The sequence below is a fragment of the Acipenser ruthenus genome, chromosome 16 (assembly GCF_902713425.1).
Source record: "Acipenser ruthenus chromosome 16, fAciRut3.2 maternal haplotype, whole genome shotgun sequence".
In the NCBI taxonomy this organism is placed as follows: Eukaryota; Metazoa; Chordata; class Actinopteri; order Acipenseriformes; family Acipenseridae; genus Acipenser; species Acipenser ruthenus.
The window spans coordinates 34,669,640-34,695,725 of NC_081204.1; the positions used below are offsets into that span (position 1 = coordinate 34,669,640).

Sequence of the window (26,086 nt, forward strand, 5' to 3'; positions counted from 1 at the left end):
CAGCGAGACAGGTTGTATGTACTACAGTGTTTCCCAGCTGCACTCAGTGTGTCTCTGCAGTCATGTCTCTCATCCATCTCTGTCACAGAGCTGCGCAGGGATGGCACAGCAGTAAGGAAGGCGTTCATAGCAGCTCTGTACCAGTGGAAAGCACAGGAACTTAATATTTGTAAGGCTCTAGAAGAACTGTGTTTGACGTTTCAGGAGGGCAGAGTTTGTGACACAGGTCCACACGTTGTTGATTTACCAAGGCACCATGAATAAGGTCGGGTTTTCATATTGAAAAACGTACAACGTATCAGTTCTGTGCCTACTGATAAAGCCATTTACTCACAGCCCTATCTGAAATCACTGAAGGGAACAGAAAAGAATTTGAACACACAGAGAATAAAAATAACTAGTTTAGTGGGGAAAAAATACTTTATTCAAAATAAACAGCCCAGAAAGTAATTAATGATGGGAAGCGACTGGCAACTAATGACTGGGAAGACCACGGCTGCAGAGGCCCGTGACATCTGAAAGCCCTCAATCAATATGCACACTGTCAGATTTAATGTATAGTAATTACTATGCAGTATTGGTTTATATCAGAAAATTACAGAGGAAACTGCATGTTCAAGCTCTTGATGTTAATTCTCCATCTGGACTAAATGCAGTCAAGACCTCTTAATGGCTGAGCTGCTCTGGTTACATATCGTATGATTCTGAATACTAAAATATGATTTATTTATTTATTACTTTGTTTTTCCTTTCTTGCCTGTGTGACTCGTTCTGACCAGTCAATCAGTTTCTGTGCAAGCAGTCCTAATTGAATATTGCTAGCACTTGTACTTTGGGCAGAAATGCATGCACGTGGGATTTGAGAAAACGCATGGACAGCTATGGACTACTTTAAGTTTGTGAAGTGATCAGCTGTTGAATCGCCTTCTGCATTCTCAATAATTCAATCTCTCCTATGAAAAAGCACCAGGAATATGAATGTGTACAGTATGAGAAGCATGTGGCCCCACTGTGTCCAGCACCCAATCCTTCAGAGATGTGGAATCAGTTCTATAAACCCACAGAAATGCTCTTAATCACATACTCTCATTCCTCCCAGTTCTGAACAGGATTGAACTCCGAGCCCCAGAGGCATGAACAAGAGCGGCTCTGCTATTTCAGTTCCCTTTTCCAATGACAAGTCTGTGCATTAAAAGGGCAATCAAATACTAAATGAAGAAAATATCAAGATGACTGTGTGACTTCTGCTTTTTAATTCTGCTCGTACCTTTAGCCTCCTTTTTGCAATAACCTATAAGATAAGCTTTATAGCAGGTAGCTTGCATTATGCAAATGCTTCAGGCCCCAATGAGAACTACAGAATATTCAACAAACCACTTTTATTGCCGATAGCTGGGGAGGTCTTTCCAAAGGGTTGTTAACATGTCAGAAACAAAGCAGCTATATTTTGCACACAGCAATACATTTTCTGCCTGTGCTATTTTCCCCATTTCCTTTAATTCAATTCAATATTTAGTGCAGCAATCACCAAGAATATGTTATTCTAATAAACACATTCTCTCTCATTCCACAGCACCCTGCGGAACACAGGGAGACACAGAAAAGCAATACATGTGGATTTGTCGACGCTCTTGGATCAAAACAGGACCAGAATTTATGGCATGATCATGGGCTAAAACAGGATCCGCAGGAATCCCATTACTGAACAAATAATTTCTCTGAATGTATAGAGCCAATGAGATGGGGTGGGTAGTGACAATACAACCCCGGTCATGGGGAAGGTAAGTTGTATTGAGTTGTACTGAAATGAGTCAGAATGCCAGCCCTGTCGAATACTGTTCTCTTTATCAATACAAAGAGGGACTGTTTAAATTCCCTGAAGATTTTTTAAAAGAAATCTTCAGATTCATTTTCTAAGTCACCTTTAAAGTCCCCAGTATCTATAAGGGTCCAGCTAAACACCAGCCCTGAGCCCCCAAGCACCAAGGGGCCACTGTACATAAACACAAATCAAAGATTCCTTACCCAGCCAGTCTAAATGGAAGAGGTAAGATGTTTACACATTCTTCATAATCGTGCCAATTTATTTGTAATAGGAAAGCAATATTATAAAGCAGATGCTGCCGTTTTAAATGTGCAATTAAGATATAAAAATGGGTGCTAAATAAAGACCCCGGCACACTGTTGTATAATCAATGCCCTTTTCATAGCTGTCAATGCAATTACCTGAGCTCTACTGAGACTGCAGGGATTACAAGCAGGAACATGATGCAAACCAAAAAGACCACGGGTGCTAAGCAGCGAAAAAGCATCCCATTACATTTACAAAAATAGGACTTATTATTTTTAATTTTCTTTTACAATAAACATTTCCCACAGCTGGCTAAATGTGGGCTGGTGTGATTGTGCTGGTGTGTATGACACGATAATGGGGTTCTTATAAAAATAGGAAATAGGAAAAAAAATGAAAAGCTATAAACTGGAAGGGGGGGGTGGGGGGGTAGATATAGCACTATTGACATCCAACAACACCAGAGAACAGCAATGATCTGAATGCCTTGCCATTGCCATTGACTGTCTGTATCACCTGAATGCCATCAACAGCAATGCTACTGTTTGTATGTATGTAGTTGTCCCATTTTAACATCATCTACATATTTTTCAATCAATCAATGTTCATTTTATATAGTACCTTTCATAGTGGACCACCATCACAAAGAGCTTTACAAGATAGTGAGGAACAATGCATAATACATTAAATACATTTTGACGTTGGCTAAGAGTTTAGGAATAACTGCAACTGCTCCCGACCACGAGCGTGTGTTCTTCACACCCCAGCCCCCGATCTCGACCGCGCATTCTTCACACCCCGGCCCCCGCTCCCGATCTCGACCGCACCTTCTTCACACCCCGGCCCCCGCTCCCGATCTGGACCACGCGTTCTTCACACCCCGGCCCCCGCTCCCGATCTCGACCGCGCGTTCTTCACACCCCGGCCCCCGCTCCCGATCTCGACCGCGCGTTCTTCACACCCCGGCCCCCGCTCTCGACCGTGCGTTCTTCACACCCTGGCCCCCGCTCCCGATCTCCACCGCGCGTTCTTCACACCCCGGCCCCCGCTCCCGATCTCGACCGCGTGTTCTTCACACCCCGGCCCCCGCTCCCGATCTCCACCGCGTCTTCTTCACACCCCGGCCCCCGCTCCCGATCTCGACCGCGCGTTCTTCACACCCCGGCCCCCGCTCCCGATCTCGACCGCGCGTTCTTCACACCCCGGCCCCCGCTCCCGATCTCGACCGCGCGTTCTTCACACCCCGGCCCCCGCTCCCGATCTCGACCGCGCGTTCTTCACACCCCGGCCCCCGCTCCCGATCTCGACCGCGCGTTCTTCACACCCCGGCCCCCGCTCCCGATCTCGACCGCGCGTTCTTCACACCCCGGCCCCCGCTCCCGATCTCGACCGCGCGTTCTTCACACCCCGGCCCCCGCTCCCGATCTCGACCGCGCGTTCTTCACACCCCGGCCCCCGCTCCCGATCTCGACCGCGCGTTCTTCACACCCCGGCCCCCGCTCCCGATCTCGACCGCGCGTTCTTCACACCCCGGCCCCCGCTCCCGATCTCGACCGCGTGTTCTTCACACCCCGGCCCCCGCTCCCGATCTCCACCGCGTCTTCTTCACACCCCGGCCCCCGCTCCCGATCTCGACCGCGCGTTCTTCACACCCCGGCCCCCGCTCCCGATCTCGACCGCGCGTTCTTCACACCCCGGCCCCCGCTCCCGATCTCGACCGCGCGTTCTTCACACCCCGGCCCCCGCTCCCGATCTCGACCGCGCGTTCTTCACACCCCGGCCCCCGCTCCCGATCTCCACCGCGCGTTCTTCACACCCCGGCCCCCGCTCCCGATCTCGACCGCGCGTTCTTCACACCACGGCCCCCGCTCCCGATCTCCACCGCGCGTTCTTCACACCCCGGCCCCCGCTCCCGATCTCCACCGCGCGTTCTTCACACCCCGGCCCCCGCTCCCGATCTCGATCGCGCGTTCTTCACACCCCGGCCACGGCTCCCGATCTCCACCACGCGTTCTTCACACCCCGGCCCCCGCTCCCGATCTCGACCGCTCGTTCTTCACACCCTGGCCCCCGCTCCCGATCTCCACCACGCGTTCTTCACACCCCGGCCCCCGCTCCCGATCTCGACCGCGCGTTCTTCACACCCCGGCCCCCGCTCCCGATCTGGACCGCGCCTTCTTCACACCCCGGCCCCCGCTCCCGATCTCGACCACTAGCCAAGTTGCATTTCAGTGGATTCCAGGATAAATTTCCTGGCACCGCATGGCGACCCACAAAGGCAGGTGTCAATATGCATCTACTCGCTCTTAATGAATCTGCCGCTGACTGGCATGTCTAAACATCAGAAGACTTTGCTAATGTTTTGATCCTTCCTGAGTGGGGTGTTTAACAGCATGCTGACAGCTAGATGGTGGGAAATAATCACATTGAATGAAAAGTAAAAACTCCCCGAACTTGTAATGAAATCTTACTAGATATTGATTCAGTGCGCTAATAAGCTCAGAAGTTCAAAGCTGGCACCAGGAGGCAAGGATCTGCTCCCTGAGCTGAGGACAAAACTGAAGTGCAGCATTATACTGCATACAAATGTATGAGAAAAAAAAAAAATAATAATAATATTAATGAAACAGGGCCAAACCGATGAATGATCAAAGCCACAGCATCTGAAAGCACTTCTTTTTTGAATGTAGATAATTCACACTCACAATTAACAAAGAGGTAAGTGGCTTGTAATGTTACAGAAAAGGCTCCAAGGGTTATGGATGGAGTTTAAAATGCAAATATCCGTATGTTGTTTTTTCATTTCTCAAATATTTGGCATGCTGATTATTACACTCACTACTTGAAACCACAGATCTTTTTTTTGTGAAATTGCTTGGTAGTAGATGCACAAAATCTGATAAAACCTGAGCCTTCATGTTGTGCTCTGAATGCAGATATACCAGAATAAAGAGGACAAACAAAAGGGGCAGTGAGATGACATTAAAAGTCACTCAAGGTCTCTAACAATAGAATTTAATAGGGCAACTACACATCAAAACTTTCTATCTAACTGCAATCAGCCATGACCTCATTTTCTCCGTGGCTTGCAAACTTTGCCCCATTCATTTTCAGTCGCGCCCCTGTTAAATCTAAAACACACAGCATACAGTAGCTTTGCACGGTTTAGAAATAGTGAGGGGGGAGCGTGGGATAAAGATTTTGCTGTAAATGCATTGCGTTGTTGTTTTAAATGTGTGCCCTCATTTCTACTGGTGCATAGCATTCTGTAACAGGGTTTACTTCTTTGCTTTGTATCGAATTACTCCAGTGTCAGTCCATTGAACAACATCACAACAGTCTGTCAGCTTGCAAAGGGCTTGCAACATATATCTACTGTCTGCAGAAATCATTTGTCCTTTGCCCACACAGTAAAACGGTGTCATATATAATAAATACGAATACAAATCTAGTATTTGTATTTGAAACTTACTTGCACGCTGCTGTTGTTGTAGTCTGCTTCTTTAAGCAATGGGGATGTGCGGCCACACAGTCCCTCACATTGGTACTTATCATTGAGTTAACTTGAGAAGCTTTTAAACCAAAGACAGACACAAAACAATTTTTTCTATTCTGGAGGCCAGAGACGCAAGACTTCAGGGCTGGCTGCTGATATTTGTTGGATGGCTGTTGCTGTCGTGGTATTTTTTATTTTGCCAAAATATACTTTTTATAATTTAAAATGCAAAGTGTTTAGTCCCCAGAACATTTAAGAACAATGATCAAGACATTATTTAACATGCAACCTGCATTCCACTTCACCAGTCTTACCCCAAACGTCATTGTATGTGTGTCTCTCTGCTTTGCTGATAAACCCAGAAGCTCCAGTTGTGTGTACGGTTGTCTGAATTTTTTTTTGGAGTACAGTTTATTGCTACTGTACATGTGTTGCACCCTACAGGGTGTCATTATGCCAGCCTATCTATTAAGAAACAGCACTCTGAGCACCCGTATAATTAAAGAAGAAAAGAAATGTCACACTTGGAGAAAGGCCTCCCATAGTGCCCCTTTTTTGTGTGCATTGTCAAGCAATCTGGCTCGCTTCACAATTTTAATAATGCCTCTGCGTAACGTTAAATTACATTAAATGCATTTCCAGTGTCTCCCCTGGATCGCTGAAGCACAGCAGGTACGGCTTCCTTATAAGGAGAGCTCTGGACCACATCAGTCTTCAGTTACATCTGAGCCCCAGTTATTTTCTGCTCACTGCTCCTCTTGGAAGAGGCTTCCTGAAACAGGAGAGCGAATGACGGCTCTGTGTGAGACCCACTCCCCAGTGAAGTGTGTCAGGGCTGGTGTTCCAGCAGATCACTGTCTTGTTGGAGGAGCTGACTGTCTTCAGGGCCCCTCTCTTCCAGCTGGGAGCTGGGACTGACTTGTCAGGAGAATGATTTTGACTGCCTGCATCTCCAGCTCAGCGGTAGGCCCATTATGAGCGTCGTTAGGCTGACTTTGACCTTTCTGGGGATGTGCTGATTACATTGAATTTGTATGCTGCTTTTATGACTTCATTTTCCAAAGTGTTGACTGAGGTGCAATACAGAGAACCCCCTGCTGCAACGAAAGTTAAGATTGAAATGAAATTGCAAATGCCAGGAACCACCCTGTACAAGTACGGCACTTTATATAAAACAAAGATAATAAAGTTAGCGTGGGACGGGCCAGTAGAATTGCACTGCATACCTGTTTCAGGAATCCAGTTGGAAAGCCCACGTTTTCTTTATATTAATGTGCATTTATGTTACGTGCAATAGAGGAATGCTGTCACAACATGTTGGATACTATCTTAGCGCTGATTACTGTTGGTGATAGCATTGATCAAGCCCAGAGAAGCACACTGTACAGCCTTCCTGTCCCCTAGCAGCACATACTTTAATAACAAGGGGAATGGGGCAGGTGCAGCACATTTATTAAAATAAGCTGTTTCGTTTTTTCTCCTTGCTTAGGAACGTATTACCTTGCTTACTGTTCAAACTGACAAGAAGAGACCTTTCTAATTAAAAAGCAGCCGGTCTTGTCATTAAGTTGTGTCTGTGAAGGATACGTTTAGACTCTCCAGATCTCTCCTAAATGACATTTATTTAACAGGGGGTAATACAGTTGTTTAAAATCCACTTTGCCCAGCTTCAGGGATGCAGCGATAACTAGAAAAAATGATACAAAATAAACCCTTAATGAACACAATTTATTTTACATCAGCCATCTATTTAATCTATTTCACAAGCTCAATAGTTACTCATTTTCACTTCTCATTGTAATTACTTTTCAATTCTGGAAATCGTTATATTTCTTCTTTTTCATATTTTTTCACTTCTTACAAATAAAAATAAATGATTAAAAATCCAGTTGATGTTTTGGGGCAAAATGAAAAGAAAAGCGTCTTAGTGCACAAAGAAAGAGGTATTCACCTGGAATCCCTTTGCACAGAATGATATAATAAAACCTCCAGGGACTGCGGGAATGCAACTGAAAAGCAACACTGCATTTATGCTGCATCCCACAGCCCACTCACCTCACAACCATGGCAGACTGACCCCATCAATGAGATTTCTACACAGCCCCAGCTATCACGTACATACCCCCTGCCACCCACCGCTGACATGATGGGCTCCAACAAGGACACAGCATAACAGGACCTCACCTGACAGCAAACCAATGCCACCAGACAAGAGCATGCACCTAACATGAAGAATATTTTAAAAAGTAAAAAAATTCCCCCCACAGCTGACACCACACTGACTGACTCATGAAAATCACAGCGGTAACAGCAAAGCTAATGAAAGCTTCCAGTCCTGCTGGCCAACTGAGCCCCGATCACTGACCTTCCCAGCACACCATCTTCACGTCGCTAATTGGGGCACATTAAACCTAAACAAACCCTTCACTACCCGCAATGTCCGAAGAGTAAGAATGCAGATCGTGGAGAAAAACATCATCATCTGTGCTGCATTAGAATTGAGTCTTGAGCTGAAGAGCCACTGGGAAACCTTTCGATTCTACACAAAGAGTTGAATTGAAGAGATCTGGTTAGAGTAGAAAAGCGACGCGTCTCAGAAAAGCAGCCCGACAGCTCTGCAGGTCACTTCTCTCACTGGCCCTCGGTGATTTATCACAGATTGTGTTGATACTGCTACTCGCATGTCCTGTGAAGAGTCACTGACTATTTACAGACACTCTGTATTTTCAATTTACACACACACACAAGTGTAACTCAATTCCCTTGCTCTAACATGGTTTGTGTGTTTGCAGGAGCCTCCAAGGTGCTTGTGGTTGTAAATGTTGCAGACAGTCAAGTGAATTATTCCAGTATCTTGAGACCTATTGATAAGTGACCTGAATTAAGATAGAATGCTATAATGTGGTGCTGCGAGACAGCGATATTGAATAATCATTCACCGGGGCCAGGACACAAGAGTGGAAATGACTGTTTGAATATCCTCCTCTAGAAGCCCAGGAAACAGAAGTGAAATCAGTCACAGAGAAAATTCAGCTGGAGTTCAATTCCAAGTGACCCGAAAAGTGAGCAATAATAAACACATAATGGAAGAGTTACCTCCGTTCCGTATATTACACACTTTCTAATCTATTTGAGGTTTGATTTTCTAAGTTCTTCTAAATTGACTTGCTTTTTTTTCCCTTTTAGACACCATTGTACCCCTTTTGCTGCATCAAGCACTGGAAAATATCCGCAGGAACAGCGGATGAAAACTTGAGCTTTGCCGGTCTCTTCTTCTCTCTAGGCTCCGACTGCTTTTATAAACCAATCTGGCTTCATAGCCTTCGTTTCTGACCGATCAGAACCATAGAATTCTTACCCACACAGCTGAATTCCTTACCATCTCCAGTATTTTCCTATTTCTTATTGTACACCATTCTCTCACTGCCACGCCTGTTGCATATCTGCATGATATAGACGATGCATCTCCACACACATGAACCAAGGTATTGCAAGGCTTCCTCAATACTACCTAATGCAGTGCTCTGCTGGCTCTGCTGTCACACTGCAAGGTATTGCAAGGCTTCCTCAATACTACCTAATGCAGTGCTCTGCTGGCTCTGCTGTCACACTGCAAGGTATTGCAAGGCTTCCTCAATACTACCTAATGCAGTGCTCTGCTGGCTCTGCTGTCACACTGCAAGGTTTTGCAGGCTGGCTGTCCAGGGATTACAGGCTGCTCTTTGGATTTCGCTGTTTTAAGATGGATTATGTTGCCTTGCTCCATTTTTATTTCCTTTCGTTAAGGCGGAATTAGGATTTTGTTTTCTGCCTTCCAGGCATGATTCAGTGGATTTGGTACTAAACAGCTTAGTCACACTAAGCAATAAGCTAATAAATGGCCCAGCATGAAAAATGCATTAACTCACTTAATACCAGTCATTTATAGAAAAAGTTGTTGTTTTTTTTTTTCAAACTTAAGAGTTGTGCAACTTACAGGATGGGCATTTGCCTCAATAAAGTACTGTTTCACATAACATTTAACATAGGCAATTTGCAAAGTAATCATTCTGCTATAAAATGGCTATAGTATTATATAAAGTACTATAGTACTATTACAGTATACTATAGTACTTTTTATCAGCTTACTGTGCATTTTTCCATTCTTAATTGGTGCTTTTACTAAAGTTTAATATAGTTTGATCAGGATTTTCTTTACTGTGTTTGATCATGCCATTCTTTCACTGTGATTTACGGCACTTTCATTTTCAATGGTATACCTCAGCACACATATTTCCTTTTTTTAAAGCGAGAGAGAGACTGCTATTATGTTAGTGCACTCAGTCAAGACATGAGTAATTTACATGAAAAGAAAATATCAGGAAAATAGCACTCTCTAATCTTAAGTCTTTAAATCAATATTCAATATGTTTTTAAAGGCATGAGGCTGTGCAAAGAGCAGGGTTCAATACAGCAAGTATTTGCATGTTTAACTGACAGGATCAGTCTACTGGCTTTAGCAGGGGGTCTGAATTCAGTATAGAACTTTTTTTTGTAATGCTGGGAGTTTCTCGCAGTTGACAACGTTTCTTGTTTCTCCTGAGGAGTTTAATAAATACGCTGTTACAGGAAATGGGGCTACCTCAAGACACAACATGCTCTCGATAGGGCATAGCAATTTGCCTTGAAACATGTTCCAATTAGGGAACACCCCCTTATCCTTTTAAGAACTTGGCTTTTTGGTATAAAATCTGCCTCCTGCCGCTCTCTGTATTCCAGCCTCAGCCCCATGGGCAGGTACCCCAGGGCAGAGTCTTCAAATTCCTGAGTCACCAAGTAATTAGATGAGCTGTAAAGGCATCCTGCCTTTGAGGCGATGTGATTGGATGCTGCGAGTTCTTGCTCTTGGTAGGAACCCATTCAGGCACAATGAAATTATCATTGCATAATAAATATAATGTTCTATTCCATCAGGGTTATGGCCTGTTAAGATGAGCTCCCTGCCGCCCAGAAAATCAAGACATTATAGCACATAATCTTCGTGTGGTGCAATCAGAACGCACTGGAAAAATTAACAGATGTGGTTATGTTTTAAATTCGTGCTCCAGGGATCCAAGATAACTCAAAAGTGTGATAGCTTTTATTAAGGTAATGCATAGGCTATATACTACAGTACCGGCATTGCTATGCATATGCATGTACTGAAGCTTTATATAAATCGACAAGCTATGCGTATATACATACATTCACATGGTCGGTGCCACGTCACTTCCGCTTAGCAGCCAGCGGCTGGGGTGAAGATAGTGGGTGTTCTTACATTATAGCCTATGGGAGTTTTGCAGATGTTCTGCTAATTCATAATAATACTCTTATTCTAGCGGCAGGATTTTTTTTTTCTCGCTATGACATAATATACAATTACATGGAGAACCTATGTCATGCTGCAAAAGATCAATATGCAGCCAAATTATCAGATGCAAACTTCTATAACCGCTCCTACAAGCTCCCAGCCGACGTGTGGATCAACAATCCAACTCCATGGCCCGAGGTGCAGTTTCCACATGTCTTCATCTACCTCATCGAGACACCAGCGGCCGGTTTCTCAAAACTTTTCATCTGGAGAACAGCGATCCGGATTTTATTTTCCGATATTTTGTGTTCCAGATTTCTGTTATCTGTATTGTACTGACCCGTGTTTTTCAGAAAATGCCATTACAAATAATTACTATTACGAAATTCGTTTGGTTTTTAAAGGAATCTCGAACACAAAATATAGGATTACAAAATCCTGATCACTTGATTGAGATTACGTTTTGAAAGACCAGCCCCTGGTGTGTTATCAGTTTTTATAGTAGATTGTACTATATAAAAGCCCTGTAAGTAGCCTTGGATAAAGGCATCTGTTAAAGAGTACAGGAACATCTCCCATATATATTCATCCTGTACAGATGTAAAGGATGTATTACTATTATTATTATTATTACTATTATTATTATTATTACTATTATTATTATTATTATTATAGATATTTGTCGGTAATGGTCAGTCCATCAGTGTATCTCTGCACACGTAAATTATGATGATAATAAGACGCATGATCTCAGCACCAGTACAGATAATAATAATAATAAAAGTGATAATATTTGTTAAATTACTGCTTGTTTCTGTTTAAATGTGCATCAGATGTATGTAAACTTGTCCTGAAAGGCCTACTTAATAATACCTAGTCTAGTTCACACTAGCAAAAGAATGAGTCATCCTGTGTTTCCTAGGTAATAAGTGACAGTGCCAGTAGGTATGTATCCTAGGTCTGTATAAATTATTATATTTATAATAAACATCCTGGATTCTGTAAATGGCTGCCATTTGGACCCGTCTCTCCTGAGCTTCTTTAAGGCATTTATCCACTTTTTCTTTCAAAGTTTGTCCTTTAGAAAATGGTAAAATGAAGGCTTATTTCCCTTCATCAGATTGTGAAAGGAAATAAGCCTTCATTCACCTTGTTTTGGCATTTTATTGTACAAATACTCTTAACACAGCAGTTTCCCATTGTAAACATACCAGTAATATGGCGCATCTTCACCCCAGCTTTGGTTTGGAGTGCAAAGTTCTGTCCAACCATGTGAATAGGCAAATTAACATCTATACACAAAGTGGCTACATACAGACACACTGACTGACACACATATGCAAGAGAGAACTGCGCATGTCACTGGTGGCCAGAGCTACCCTTTCATTAAGGTTAAAAGAAAAAAAAAGATTTATATATATATATATATATATATATATATATATATATATATATATATATATATATCCCCAGGCCTGCTCTGTGTCTCGATTTGCATATTTTATAAGTAAACACTTTCAAATCCGCGACATTTTTCACACTGTTAATACGCAGCTTCTAAAACTAAACTCGTGCTTAACGTTTCCATGCAATCGCATTTGTACTAGTGCACTAAAGCACGTGTCTGTTTAATAACACTCAGTATTTTTTTAAATAACTTTTAACAAAAGAACATTTTAACTATCCCATTGTAAACCATCGTTTTAATAATGTCTAAAGAAAAAACATAATAATACCTACGGCATGTTCTTACACAATAATCTACTGTATTATGATGTTTTAGTAATCAGAAAACGGTTTTATAAAATGATTTTAAGTTAAACATACCTGCAACATCGTTAACGTTTGAGCAGCCAGATCAGTGTGTAGCACAGAAGGACCCAACGGCGTTTATAATAACCACCAGAAGGGAGCAGGGTTCCCCAATTTGCCTGAATTTAATTGTACCTCAAAAACACATTTAACCTCTGAACATAATCAAATAACTGCAGCATTAAATTGTTTCAATAAAGAACAATTAAGGGGTCACACATGACCTCCTTACACACACATACATACATACATACATACATACTGTATTGTATAAAGACATACATACATACATACATACATTACATTTAGTTTCAAGCCCATGTGAGTTTGATGGTATCATTAAATATTTTTGAAACTTTTGCATCAGTGTCATTTTAATTACATTTTTTTTTGCAGGTTTTTAATATCTTTGCCTTGTTATGGTGAACAGTTTGTAAATTCTGTTCAGCAGCAAATGGTATAAAAATTAAGAGAGCCACATATTGCCTTCTAGCTAATCAAGTGACAGAGCTGTTTTGCTGTAATTATTACAGCAAACACTTGTAGTGGAATATGATCTGGGTGTAAGGAAAGTGGAACTGCGTGGGATCAACACCTGGGCTTCATTAATATGCATGACAACCTGCTCTCACTATAAACAATAGGAATCATGTAACCCATTTAATATAAAAGCTGTCACACAGAGACATTAACTATCTCATTCACACTGAGTTTCTTCATTGAAATTCACACAGGGAACTAGCTTCACATTAAAATGACCCAACAACATTTAAGGAGGGGGCCTCCTCCTCTCTCTGATTGAGGCTTGAACTAGAACCACACTGCTGGGGGGGTGGGGGTGGAACCACACTGCTCATCCCGATGGGTGGAACCACACTGCTCATCCCGGGGGGTGGAACCACACTGCTCATCCCGGGGGGTGGAACCACACTGCTCATCCCGGGGGGTGGAACCACACTGCTCATCCCGATGGGTGGAACCACACTGCTCATCCCGGGGGGTGGAACCACACTGCTCATCCCGGGGGGTGGAACCACACTGCTCATCCCGGGGGGTGGAACCACACTGCTCATCCCGAGGGGTGGAACCACACTGCTCATCCCGGGGGGGTGGAACCACACTGCTCATCCCGAGGGGTGGAACCACACTGCTCATCCTGGGGGGTGGAACCACACTGCTCATCCCGAGGGGTGGAACCACACTGCTCATCCCGAGGGGTGGAAGCACACTGCTCATCCCGAGGGGTGGAACCACACTGCTCATCCCGGGGGGTGGAACCACACTGCTCATCCCGAGGGGTGGAACCACACTGCTCATCCCGGGGGGTGGAACCACACTGCTCATCCCGAGGGGTGGAACCACACTGCTCATCCCGAGGGGTGGAACCACACTGCTCATCCCGGAGGGTGGAACCACACTGCTGGAGGGGGGGGAACCACACTGCTCATCCCGAGGGGTGGAACCACACTGCTCATCCCGAGGGGTGGAACCACACTGCTCATCCCAGGGGGTGGAACCACACTGCTCATCCCGGAGGGTGGAACCACACTGCTGGAGGGGGGGGAACCACACTGCTCATCCCGAGGGGTGGAACCACACTGCTCATCCCGGAGGGTGGAACCACACTGCTGGAGGGGGGGGAACCACACTGCTCATCCCGAGGGGTGGAACCACACTGCTCATCCCGGAGGGTGGAACCACACTGCTGGAGGGGGGGGAACCACACTGCTCATCCCGAGGGGTGGAACCACACTGCTCATCCCGGGGGGTGGAACCACACTGCTCATCCCAGGGGGTGGAACCACACTGCTCATCCCGGGGGGTGGAACCACACTGCTGGAGGGGGGGGGGAACCACACTGCTGGTGGAGGGGGTGGAACCACACTGCTCATCCCGGTGGGGGGGGGGGGGGGCAGGGTATGAAACCTGCATTGTAATACATGCCTCAATCCTACTGGAAAACAGCATGTCTGACAGAATAAGAGCAACCTCCAGTCTCTGCCTCTACTGCCACCCAGTGGTTATACATATTGTCTGATTACAGTATTACAGTAATAAACATATGCAGACAGGCAGGCAGACTGACACATACAGCACACTGTGTATGTATCCAATATCTGTTGTATGTATCCAATCATTTCATCTGATATTTTAAAATAAAACGGTTTGATCTCAATGAGTGGGGCTGATATGGGAACGGTTTGAGGCCAGTTAGACTCACAGCTCACAGTTAGACACCGGTTTAACAAAATCAATATTTACACGGGGGGGATATTCAATAGCAGGCTTTAACAAAGATTCAAAATCAATGGCCTGCTTGGTTACAGAACACCAAGCCGACACGTGAGCGCAGAGCTGGTGGAGATGTGTAGAGATAGTGACACCTTGTGGTCGCATGACAAAGTGCTTCCTACTGCTGCAGCACTTCATAGACCCGGCCTGTGCGATGCTCTTTAACTCCTAAGAAAGCAGTGTCTCATCTCTTCTTAATTTCCTCAATTCCTAAAAGGTTTTTCTAACATTCAAATTGGTGTGGACCTGTTATATCACCCACCCCCCTAATGTCCTATTTAATATGCTAATCAACTGCTTTTGAGCTCATACCTAGATGAATGTTTATGCAGCTAATGCACCCTCTTCAGCTCACCAGACGAGCCCTCAATAACTAATGATATCATTTGAGAATGGACTTGTTTCAATTTTGCTGCAAGCCTGCTTTCCGACACGCTCTGGATTTATTTTATGTGATTAACCCGCAGCGAGTTCAACCCTAACCAGCCAGGATTTGTATGAATAGCTGCTTTAATAGCTCGCTGAATAATACATGGACAGGAGAGAGGAGGGTCTAATTGTCCAACAACTTTGTTAACCTCCTGGGATGTTAATGCAAGCCCTGCCTCGTGGCATCGGCTTGGCAGTGCTGTGTGTGTGGTGAGTTTCCATGCTCTATAACTACACTGCAGACGAGACTGGCTCTTTCACACAGTGGTTTAGACGCTCTCCTGCGGTGTGCGTAGTCACCTTTGCCCTGTTCCTACAGCAAAGTTTAATGTAGTCTAGTAAGTTCCCTGTAAAGCACAGGTGACATGGGAGCACTGCACAGGGATGTGCATCATGGCTACCAAAGTGCTTCACACGGATTAAAACCAGGCAACTGCCAGCCTGGTCCATGCTAGTGATGTTTACTCCCTGTGTTGAGAGAAAGACCCTCTCCTGGTCCATGCTAGTGATGTTTACTCCCTGTGTTGAGAGAAAGACCCTCTCCTGGTCCATGCTAGTGATGTTTACTCCCTGTGTTGAGAGAAAGACCCTCTCCTGGTCCATGCTAGTGATGTTTACTCCCTGTGTTGAGAGAAAGACCCTCTCCTGGTCCATGCTAGTGATGTTTACTCCCTGTGTTGAGAGAAAGACCCTCTCCTGGTCCATGCTAGTGATGTTTACTCCCTGTGTTGAGAGAAAGACCCTCTCCTGGTCCATGCTAGTGATGTTTACTCCCTGTGTTGAGAGAAAGACCCTCTCCTGGATTTGGTTTGTGTGCTGTTGTGCTGTTTTCTCGTTTGATAAGAGTGCATCTCAGAAATGTTGCTGTAAGTGTATTCTTATTTTCCATAGAGGGTTGTGAGCAGCTCCTTCAGTCCCACAGCACAGCCCTGCTGCTCATACTTCTACCCTTCATTCCTGACTCCCCGGGGACGGGGCAGTGTTCATCCATTCCAGACAGCGTGTGTGTTATTCATGGTGACAGGAAATTACTGGGAAAGGTTTAACAAGAGGAGAGGGAGCCACCTATAGCTGAGATGTTGATTTATTGCCCGCTGTGGATTGCAGTTTATAAAAAACTAAAAGTAGGCTATCCATCTGAACTTGTGTGTGAGTCTGTGCGTGCTCGTGCGTGCGCGTGCATGAGTGTGCGTGTCTGTGTGCGGGTGTGCGTGCGTACGTGTGTGTGTTAGAGTGCGTATGTGTGTGCGTGCATGCGTGTGCGTGTGTTACTGTGTGCGTGTGTATGTGCGCATGTGTTGTGTGTTAGAGTGTGTGTGTGTGTGCGTGTGCGTGTGTGTGTGTGCGAGTGCGAGTGTGTCTGTGTGTGTGAGTGCGAGTGCGTGTGTGTGTGAGTGCGAGTGCGTGTGTGTGTGAGTGCGAGTGCGTGTGTGTGTGTGTGTGCAAGTGTGTTTCCATAATCTGAACTGGCATCAACAAAATATAAATCGTGTGCTTGGCGTTGCTAGTGAGTAATGGCTGATAGATATTCAATAAGAGAGGGAACTATGCAGTCCAGTTTACTGTAACTGTAGCGGCAGACAGCGAGTGGCTTGAACCACGGACTCATCTATTCTCAATGATTCATGAGTCGAAGCCAAAGCCGAGTACTAAATAAACTGCATGAAATTTCTACAACAGAGCATAGCATAAATCTGTAATCAATATTTAACTTAGTAAAACATGCACATGAATACTGAAATTGTTTCTGTTAGCAATTTCCTGTTTTTTCTCTCTCTCTCGTCTCTCATTTTATGCAGCACGCTGTACCTCTCACACATTCATCAAACTGAGCCGCAGAAAACACAGAGGAGGTCTGACCCAGTGCGCCACAAAACCAATACCATCAATTAAAAGAAAACCATTTCCACTGGCAAGTACAGACAGTCTAAGTGCTTAATCTGACAACATATTAATGGCACTGGTCAGGAAAAAGTATAACGGATGCTGATAACCTTTGGACACATGGCAAGCACTGTTAGATATTACTTCTACTTCAGTCCACAGCTCAGCACAGACCCTCGCTCTCCAATCAAGTCCTATCACTGTGATAAAGTGAAGAACCAGCCAGTCAGTCTATTAGCTATAATATTGAAAGATGCTCCTGGATCTTTTTAAGTCACTGTACCATTGCAAACTATTTTAAACAAAGCTCCCCTTGCGCTGGTAGCCAGGAGGGTTAAAACAACAAGGTGTTCATCTGATTATCAGGAATGGGAAATGATAAACTGCATTCGCCAGGTACGGCTTCATTGTATTAATACACCTTTAGGGACAGGCCACATCAATCACCTGTAAGACAACGACCTGGAAAAACATGTGGAAGAACTGAAGCCTCTCTACCCTTAAAGCAACAGCCATTTAGAAGGAGCTGATTAGCTCCTGCAATAATCCCAAGCCACTCTTTCATATGAGCTCTCTGGCTGGCTGCACACCCAGAAGAGAAGAGAGGACAGTTTATGAGATGCATTGTGGAAGAGTTCAGCTCTGTTAGCCCTGTCTACTCCACATGCATATAGACAGGGAGAGTAGGGGAGCTTCTAGAGCTGAAACATAAGAACATAAAAAAGTTTACAAACGAGGCCATTCGGACCATCTTGCTCGTTTAGTTGTTGGAAACATCCCACTCTGATTTGAATTAAATAAAAAAAATTAAAAAAAAAAAATTAAAAAAAACACAGTTTAAATAGCAAGGAATAAAAAAAACGTTTTTGGTTCAATGTATCTAAGCCCAGGGATAACTTGTTCCCTATTCACTGCGTACTTAATGCATTATGCATTATTCGCATACTTACAGTGTAGTATTAACACTGCCACTCTGTGCGTGCCAACATTACATTTCAAACTGCAGTGTGTAAGAATGTCCACAAGAGGGCGACAGAGATCAAGCTGAGCGTTCTAATTTCCCGACTTCATTTACATTCTGGAGAGACTGTGGGCTGTGAAAAATGTGTTACATACCTAGAAGTGGCACCAAAACACAAATCAAATTTGTTGGCTGCTGAAATCTACCAGTTCACTCTTCACGCGACTCCATGAAGACCTCGCAAGTCTGTCAAATATCCTGAAAGCTTCATTACTTTGACGAGCGTGCAGACGTAGTCCACTCCATTGCTGCAGTTAGACTGGAATGTAGCGCTACACAATGTCCACAAGAGGGCAGGTTTTCTGTCATTTGCGAACACACCTGTAATACAGCAGTATATATTCCGGTTCAGGTGTTCTGTATAAAGGTCGTGTCTTAAATCATTAGCATAGTAAAATAGTTTACCATTTGAAGTTTTTTTTTTTTCGTCCTGTAACCCTGGCTAAAACATGAATGGTCGCTTACTTATATAAGCATATATAAGCATTTGACTTTGCTAGAGAGAACACACGTAAAATTATTACCAAAACATAATGTAGGGTTACAAAATCTACTGTAAATATAATGCAATACCCTGTGTCTGTGAATGGATATAAAATGTTTAAATGCAAGCTGCCCTAAAGAATCTGAGTTCAAACAGAAGGCTGAACTGTACAGGTTAAAACTGGCGTTGCGTAGAACAACCAGAATCGCATCGGCTCCAAATATGAATCATCTAATCACAGAAGAAAGAGGAGAAGGGCGGTGCATGAATACACATTGAATGCACATCCAAGATGCTGCCAATACGACACAATATAATAGGCTGGTATATACACCGGGTATATTTAGTACTGAACCATATAAAACACTAACCGTGTCGTGTTCCAGGGCATTGCGCGGTCTATACGCTGTACTGTGCATGACTACACATTGCCTCCACCCCCTCCTAGCCCGTGTCATCCATTGCTAATCACACAGAAGTGCTTTACACGAGGACCAATAGGAACTCCAGTCGTGTGTATTTCATGATATTGCTGTGTACACAATTCACTGACATTAAAAAGTGCCATTGAGGTTGCATCTCCAGAGGGACTAGGAGCGTGCCACTGTGAAGAAGCGGGGCTATGCAGACAACGCAGAGCAGCGGCAGGAATACCAGCAGCAAAGCTGGCTGCAACAGCGCTGGTGACCTCAAGTCTAGCGCGTCCAAGAAAGGACCGTCGAGCTGTCCTCTGCGGTCCTCCTATTTCATCGACAGCATCTTAGGAAGTGGCAGCGGCAGGGGCAACTGCGAGGAGAGTCCTGCAGACGAAGGAGGGGCGAGGGTCAGCGAAACGGGTCGGGGTAAGCGAACACGCTGCAACTTAGTTTTAGATACTGTTTTTTTAAAACGTTTGTCTTAAAAACAAAGTTTTTTTTAAAAAAGTAACCACCCAACAACTCTAGATGGTGCCCGCAGTAGTAGATCTGTTAAACACTGCAAATAGGATTTCGTAATTGGAAGAAAAAAAACTTGACTGGCATACACGCATTTTTTTTAATGACAGTCAGTAGGATACCTTGACATTTGTATGAACTGGTAAAAGATTATTGATTGTTCTGCAAATAAAAGAATGTTGGTATCGGTATAGAATAATATACTTTTGCTTCCGGAAACAGATACAGTGAACGAAATCACTTCTGTTGAGACAGGTGGCCGCCAGTCAGAAGTGAAGCTGCTGCCCCCTCAACTGGACCCGCTGGAAGAACCCGGGTCGCAGGCACAGAGCATCATTCACGAGATGGAGACTCTCTATTCCAGTGATATCAAATCCCATCACATCTGCGGTCCGGGAAACGCCAGAGCCCACGAGCGTCTGCAGCACGCAGCTACCCGGGGCGAGCAAGAGGTAGAAACGAGTGGGAAAACAGAAGACAAGCCCGGTGAAAGACTGCTGGAAAACGCGAGTGGGACGCGCCTGGAGCAGAAGTGCGGTTCTCCGGGTCACTTTGACAGGTCCTGCTTCAACAGAAAGCAGCGTCGGTACAGAACCACATTCACGAACTTCCAGTTAGAGGAGCTAGAGAGAGCTTTCAGGAAATCTCACTACCCAGATGTGTTCTCAAGGTGGGTAGTGCACTGTATGTACAACTCCTGAAACAAACTTCCAGGGACCAAGTAGAACAATATTAAATAATCGATGAAGCATTTTATCGTTTTATCTTATCCATGTGAAATATATAAAGAGAGTATAACTAGCGATATCAGTGTCCTGTGCATTCCCAGTACAGTGTATTGCACTGCACACTTTAATGCAGAAGTCTCCTGGTGAAGATGAGCTCAAAGCAGTACATATGTATTCTTCACTGGCGAATCAGACTGCATGAAATACTCTTGTAAACTAACTATGGAGGAGCACTGCTTTAAGTGTGTTTATTAACACGTTTTAGTAAATGTATTTAGTTTCTTTGAAACCCTCTTCAGGACTGCAATGGTTTTATACACATATTTTTTTGTAAAACTTTAGACGCTGTAATAGAAAACACCTTGTATATAAAGCCTGTGTTTGTAGATCCCTGAATAAACAGACACTGCGTTTGTATCCACAGGGAGGAAGTAGCCATGCGTCTTGATTTAACAGAAGCCCGCGTGCAGGTATGTGTTGTCTCCGACAGCCTCTTCACCTTAACCAGAGGAGCAGCAGGCTTCTGTGTCGTATGAAGACACTATTCTAGATGTACAGCATGCACAGACCCAGCTTGAGCTCAATATTCTCATTCTTCTAGGTAATGTTGTTATATCATTGACAAACTGCTTGTCTGCTAACAGTCATTTGTAAGTCCCCACTTTAGTGAGGGGGGCATTGTGAGGTATGTACTGCACCCCCCTGACCTGCAGTCTGTAGCTGCGTGTATTCGCCTGTCCCAGTGCTTGATGGAATGATGTTAATGGTGTTTCCACACCAGACAGTAACTGAAGTGTTTTGCCTGCAGGTTTGGTTCCAGAACCGCAGAGCGAAGTGGCGGAAGTGTGAGAAGGCAGCCGTTCTCAGTAACGCTCCCGGCTTAGCCATGGCGAGCCCCCTCGGAGTGTATCTGGACCTTCCCCTGAACCAGCCCTCGGCTCTGGACCCCGCTTGGAGATCCACCCCTATCCCGGTACTCGGGCTCCCCCCCATGGCTCCAGCCTTTACTCCCGCCGCCCTGGGAAACCTGGGCCTCGGAGCGCTGACCTGGGCCTCCTTCCTGAGACACCCTCTCCTCAACCCACATTTCAACAGGTAGTCGTAGTCATAGTCATAGTCTTTTTTTAATTAAATTGTCTTCAATCTAAAGTAGTGAAACATGTTGGTTTTTATTTTCACCACCTCAGATTCTTCACAGCAGTAAGCCCCCTGATGGGCACACCCTCACTGCTCATGAAATCCCCTGGACAGTCCTTCGAACCCGCTTCCCTTGCCATGCCAGACCCCATGACCAGCGAAAGAAAAACCTCCAGCATCGCAGAGCTCAGACTCCGAGCGAAGGAGCACTCTGCACACGTGCCACCGCAAGATACCTAACCATCAGAGACTGCTGTACTGTGCCTGCAAAACCCTGGCAAACGCTACCCTGCCCAAGCAATGCCGTGTGTGATGCAGCAGCCCAGGGGCAGGCAGGTGGGTTCTGTTACCTGCATCGAAACCATGTTTGCTTTCACCATGACTCCTAAGTCATGCACAGTGTGATTTGTATGCTGTGTGCTGCACACAAGGACTTTGCACACAGCGTTTCAAGAATGCATATACAGTAGTTTTAAAGAGATGGTTGGGCAGAGGGCTTTCCCTGGTGCTCAGGTTTCTTATGTACAGGGCTTCCACCTTTGTAGCCCTGTATTGAGGAGTCTTAGTTAAGAGACCATGCCATTTGTGTTCCAGCTCTTTAGGAGAATGCCAGGGCAATGGCACATAGGTGGAATGGCATTATGGAGCAAGTGGGAGCCATGACCGCACTGCCTAATAATAACCAGCTCTTATCCTCTACCCCCTCCCTCGTTTCATCCCAATGCATCTTTTATTAAAGTGGAATCACCACCTACAGGGCTGGTCCAGGAAAAAACAGGGTAAACTGAGCTACTGTGCAGTGACATTTACTATAAATGCACCCTATGTTGCTGTGCAGCCTGCACAACCAGTGTTTTTTTTAAGTTGTGGCAGGGCAGCTTCTCGAACTCCAGAGAGTTCACACAAAGTGTTTTCAAATTTCTACAAATTAAAATGAGAAATGGTGACCGAAGGGGATGTATTGGTGGCTAGCAGCACACCTGCATACGCTGGCTGTTCAAATGCAGGTCGTTAATAGCTGAGATATTTCCTGTTGTATTCGTTTGATTTACTGTAAGCGTCCGTCCATAAGTCATTCCACCCATCTCCTCACTGTTAACGAGGGCTCAGTGTTGAGGTTCATTTCATGAAGTCATATTTTCTCCTTGTTCTATTGCGATATTCAATCAAACCCTGAAACACACTATGAATTCACTGCAGCTCAGACTACTTGTAAACCAAAGTACAAAACCTTGTGCCTAAGTGTAGCATTTTGTAACGTATGTATGTATGTATGTATGTATGTATGTATGTATGTATGTATGTATGTATGTATGTATGTATGTATGTATGTATGTATGTATGTATGTATGTATGTGCGTGCGTGCGTATGATCAGTATTTATAGTGGTTCAAAACTGCAAGTTCTAAACATATTCAACACTTTGAAGTATTTTGTTAGGATTGTATATGTAAAACAAATCAGCCCAAAACTGTATCTTTCACTGAATAAGAAATGTACATTGTGATCAAATGATCTAGATGATTTTATTAGACTAAAGTAGGCTATTTGATATTAAAGTAATTAAAGTGATACAAATAAAAATCCTATTTCTGATGGAAAATAAAGCAGTTGTTAGTCTCTTGAGGGCTGCTGTCCTGGTGTTAATGCAGTGCTTTGTTCCGGGAGGGTGCATTAGTTCAGTGATACAACATTTTCAAATCCTTTTTCAAACCTGCATCTCCGATTAAAGTTAGAACATAAAAGCAAAGAAACAAACGGTTTTCATGACAAGGAAAGGGTGGCAAAAACATACAGACTCTTACATGTGCTGAAAGGGTGGCAAAAACATACAGACTCTTACATGTGCCACTGCTTCCAAATTGGCTGCAGCTGTCACTGAATTTATAAAGTGTTCTGTATGCAGCCCCACCGAGTGCTATAGTAACTCTATATAAAGTTTCTTTAAGGATTTCTGAGTGCAATAGTAACTCTCTATATAAAGTTTCTGTAAGGGTTTCTGAGTGCTATAGTAACTCTGTATATAAAGTTTCTTTAAGGGTTTCTGAGTGCTATAGTAACTCTGTATATAAAGTTTCTTTAAGGGTTTCTGAGTGCTATAGTAACTCTGTATATAAAGTTTCTGTAAGGATTTCTGAGTGCTATAGTAACTCTGTATATAAAGTTTCTGTAAGGATTTCTGAGTGCTATAGTAACTCTGTATATAAAGTTTCTGTAAGGGTTTCTGAGTGCTATAGTAACTCTGTATATAAAGTTTCTTTAAGGATTTCTGAGTGCTATAGTAACTCTATATAAAGTTTCTTTAAGGGTTTCTGAGTGCTATAGTAACTCTGTATATAAAGTTTCTTTAAGGGTTTCTGAATGCAGCCCCGCTGAGTGCAATACTAACTCTCTATTCCTGCTGGTGCTGGGGTGTGTTGGAGTTATGCAGCTTCCCCTCCCTCGACTCTGATTGAAAATGCAAGTTGACTCATTCAGTAATGCAATCCACAGAACGGAACGAGCTCTGCAGAACAAGGGGAGAGAAATAAGAAGTTTCATGCATAATATTTTCAAGTGATCATGGAAATGACTTTTGCTGTGAAGTGGGTGGGCTTGAATGCTTCATTTACTGCTATCAGATTGTGACCCGTCTGCCCTGTGGCCCTGCATCTGAAGTAATTGCATTCCCTCTAAATGAATTATCAGTCCCTTGATGAAGGCTTCGGACCCACTCAATGGAATGACGTTGTGCACACACACAAACAGCCTGAATACATAGAATACATTATACACAGCGATTTACAATTCATGGTACAAAGAGGCACACAAGTATGCGAAGGTAAGAGAACGCAATTGAGTTTTTAATATCGGGGGAGTAGGGTGGGAAGTCAGGATTGAGAAGGGTATGAGGGCTACGCTACATAACGCTACATAACAATAACTGTTCTAGCCTGAAACAGCAGTGAAACCATTCTTACCTTTGAAGTGTCTGCCAGCCCCCCTCCTGATTATTATCACTATTATCATCCGTGCAAAACAATACATCCTTGTGTTTTCTCAAACATGTGTCTGCCTAAGGCTTTATCTTCAACCCCCCTGCATGTTTTAGAAATGAGTCTAATCTTTTCGATTAGTGTGGGGGGATAATATCATTAAACCTCCTTTGAGAAAGGGAAGCAGAGCTCCAAACGAAAAGAAAATGAAAAGAGAGCCAGGTGTTGCAAAGAACCCGTCTCAGCAGGGGCTCCACGCAGCAGATCTGCAGCGACTCCAAAAAGTATTCATGAAGGAAATGCATTTCACAAGTATGTAGTCGTCCAGCTGAGCCCATTCACACAAGATTAGCGATTACAACTTTTAGGGTTTATTCTAACAAACTTTTGAACAGTTCTAGCAATAATTGGACATAACCCCACCATTTCAGTGTAGATAGATGTGAAAGCGATTTGCCTTTGTGCTTTTCTTTCTTTCTTTCTTTTTCTTTTTCCTTTTCCTTTCTCTCTTTCCTGGGCCGTGGTCCATGCACCTGCTGCAGTACTACAGAGACTCCTAATTTGGGGATAAAATGCGCAGCATCTGCGCTGGAGGACCCCTGAACAGCCGACTGCTCTGCCAATAAAGGATCCAAAAGCCACATAATCAGGCCAAAGAAGGTTTCATTTGATTTCCACAGTAAATCAGAGCAGGTTTCTGGGAGTGCTGTTTTGTTGTTGTAACAAGTGGCTCTTGAATTCTCTTCCTCCCAGAGTTTGGATGATTACCGCTGGCAGATTAATAATGGTTCATATTAACCAGGGTTCAGATTAACCAGGGTTCAGATTAACAAAGGTTCAGATTAACCAGAGTTCAGATTAACCAGGGTTCAGATTAACAAAGGTTCAGATTAACCAGGGTTCAGATTAACCAGGGTTCAGATTAACAAAGGTTCAGATTAACCAGAGTTCAGATTAACCAGGGTTCAGATTAACCAGGGTTCAGATTAACAAGGGTTCAGATTAACCAGGGTTTAGATAAACAAAGGTTCAGATTAACAAGGGTTCAGATTAACCAGGGTTTAGATAAACAAGGGTTCAGATTAACCAGGGTTCAGATTAACAAGGGTTCAGATTAACCAGGGTTCAGATTAACGAGGGTTCAGATTAACAAGGGTTCAGATTAACCAGGGTTCAGATTAACCAGGGTTCAGATTAACCAGGGTTCAGATTAACAAAGGTTCAGATTAACCAGGGTTCAGATTAACAAAGGTTCAGATTAACCAGGGTTCAGATTAACCAGGGTTCAGATTAACAAAGGTTCAGATTAACCAGGGTTCAGATTAACCAGGGTTCAAATTAACAAAGGTTCAGATTAACCAGAGTTCAGATTAACCAGGGTTCAGATTAACCAGGGTTCAGATTAACAAGGGTTCAGATTAACCAGGGTTTAGATAAACAAAGGTTCAGATTAACAAGGGTTCAGATTAACCAGGGTTTAGATAAACAAGGGT

At 44.1% G+C, this 26,086-nt stretch overlaps 1 protein-coding gene across 1 annotated transcript; it reads left to right on the forward strand.

Moving 5' to 3' along the window:
• The first annotated feature begins 19,379 nt into the window (after positions 1-19,379).
• Positions 19,380-23,241, forward strand: LOC117411811 (homeobox protein ARX-like). Its single transcript, XM_034019580.3, has 5 exons — positions 19,380-19,660; positions 20,009-20,423; positions 20,906-20,951; positions 21,290-21,576; positions 21,669-23,241. Exons 1-5 carry the CDS (start codon positions 19,441-19,443, stop codon positions 21,856-21,858), a joined length of 1,158 nt encoding a protein of 385 aa, XP_033875471.3. The 5' UTR covers positions 19,380-19,440; the 3' UTR covers positions 21,859-23,241.
• The last annotated feature ends 2,845 nt before the right edge of the window (positions 23,242-26,086 follow it).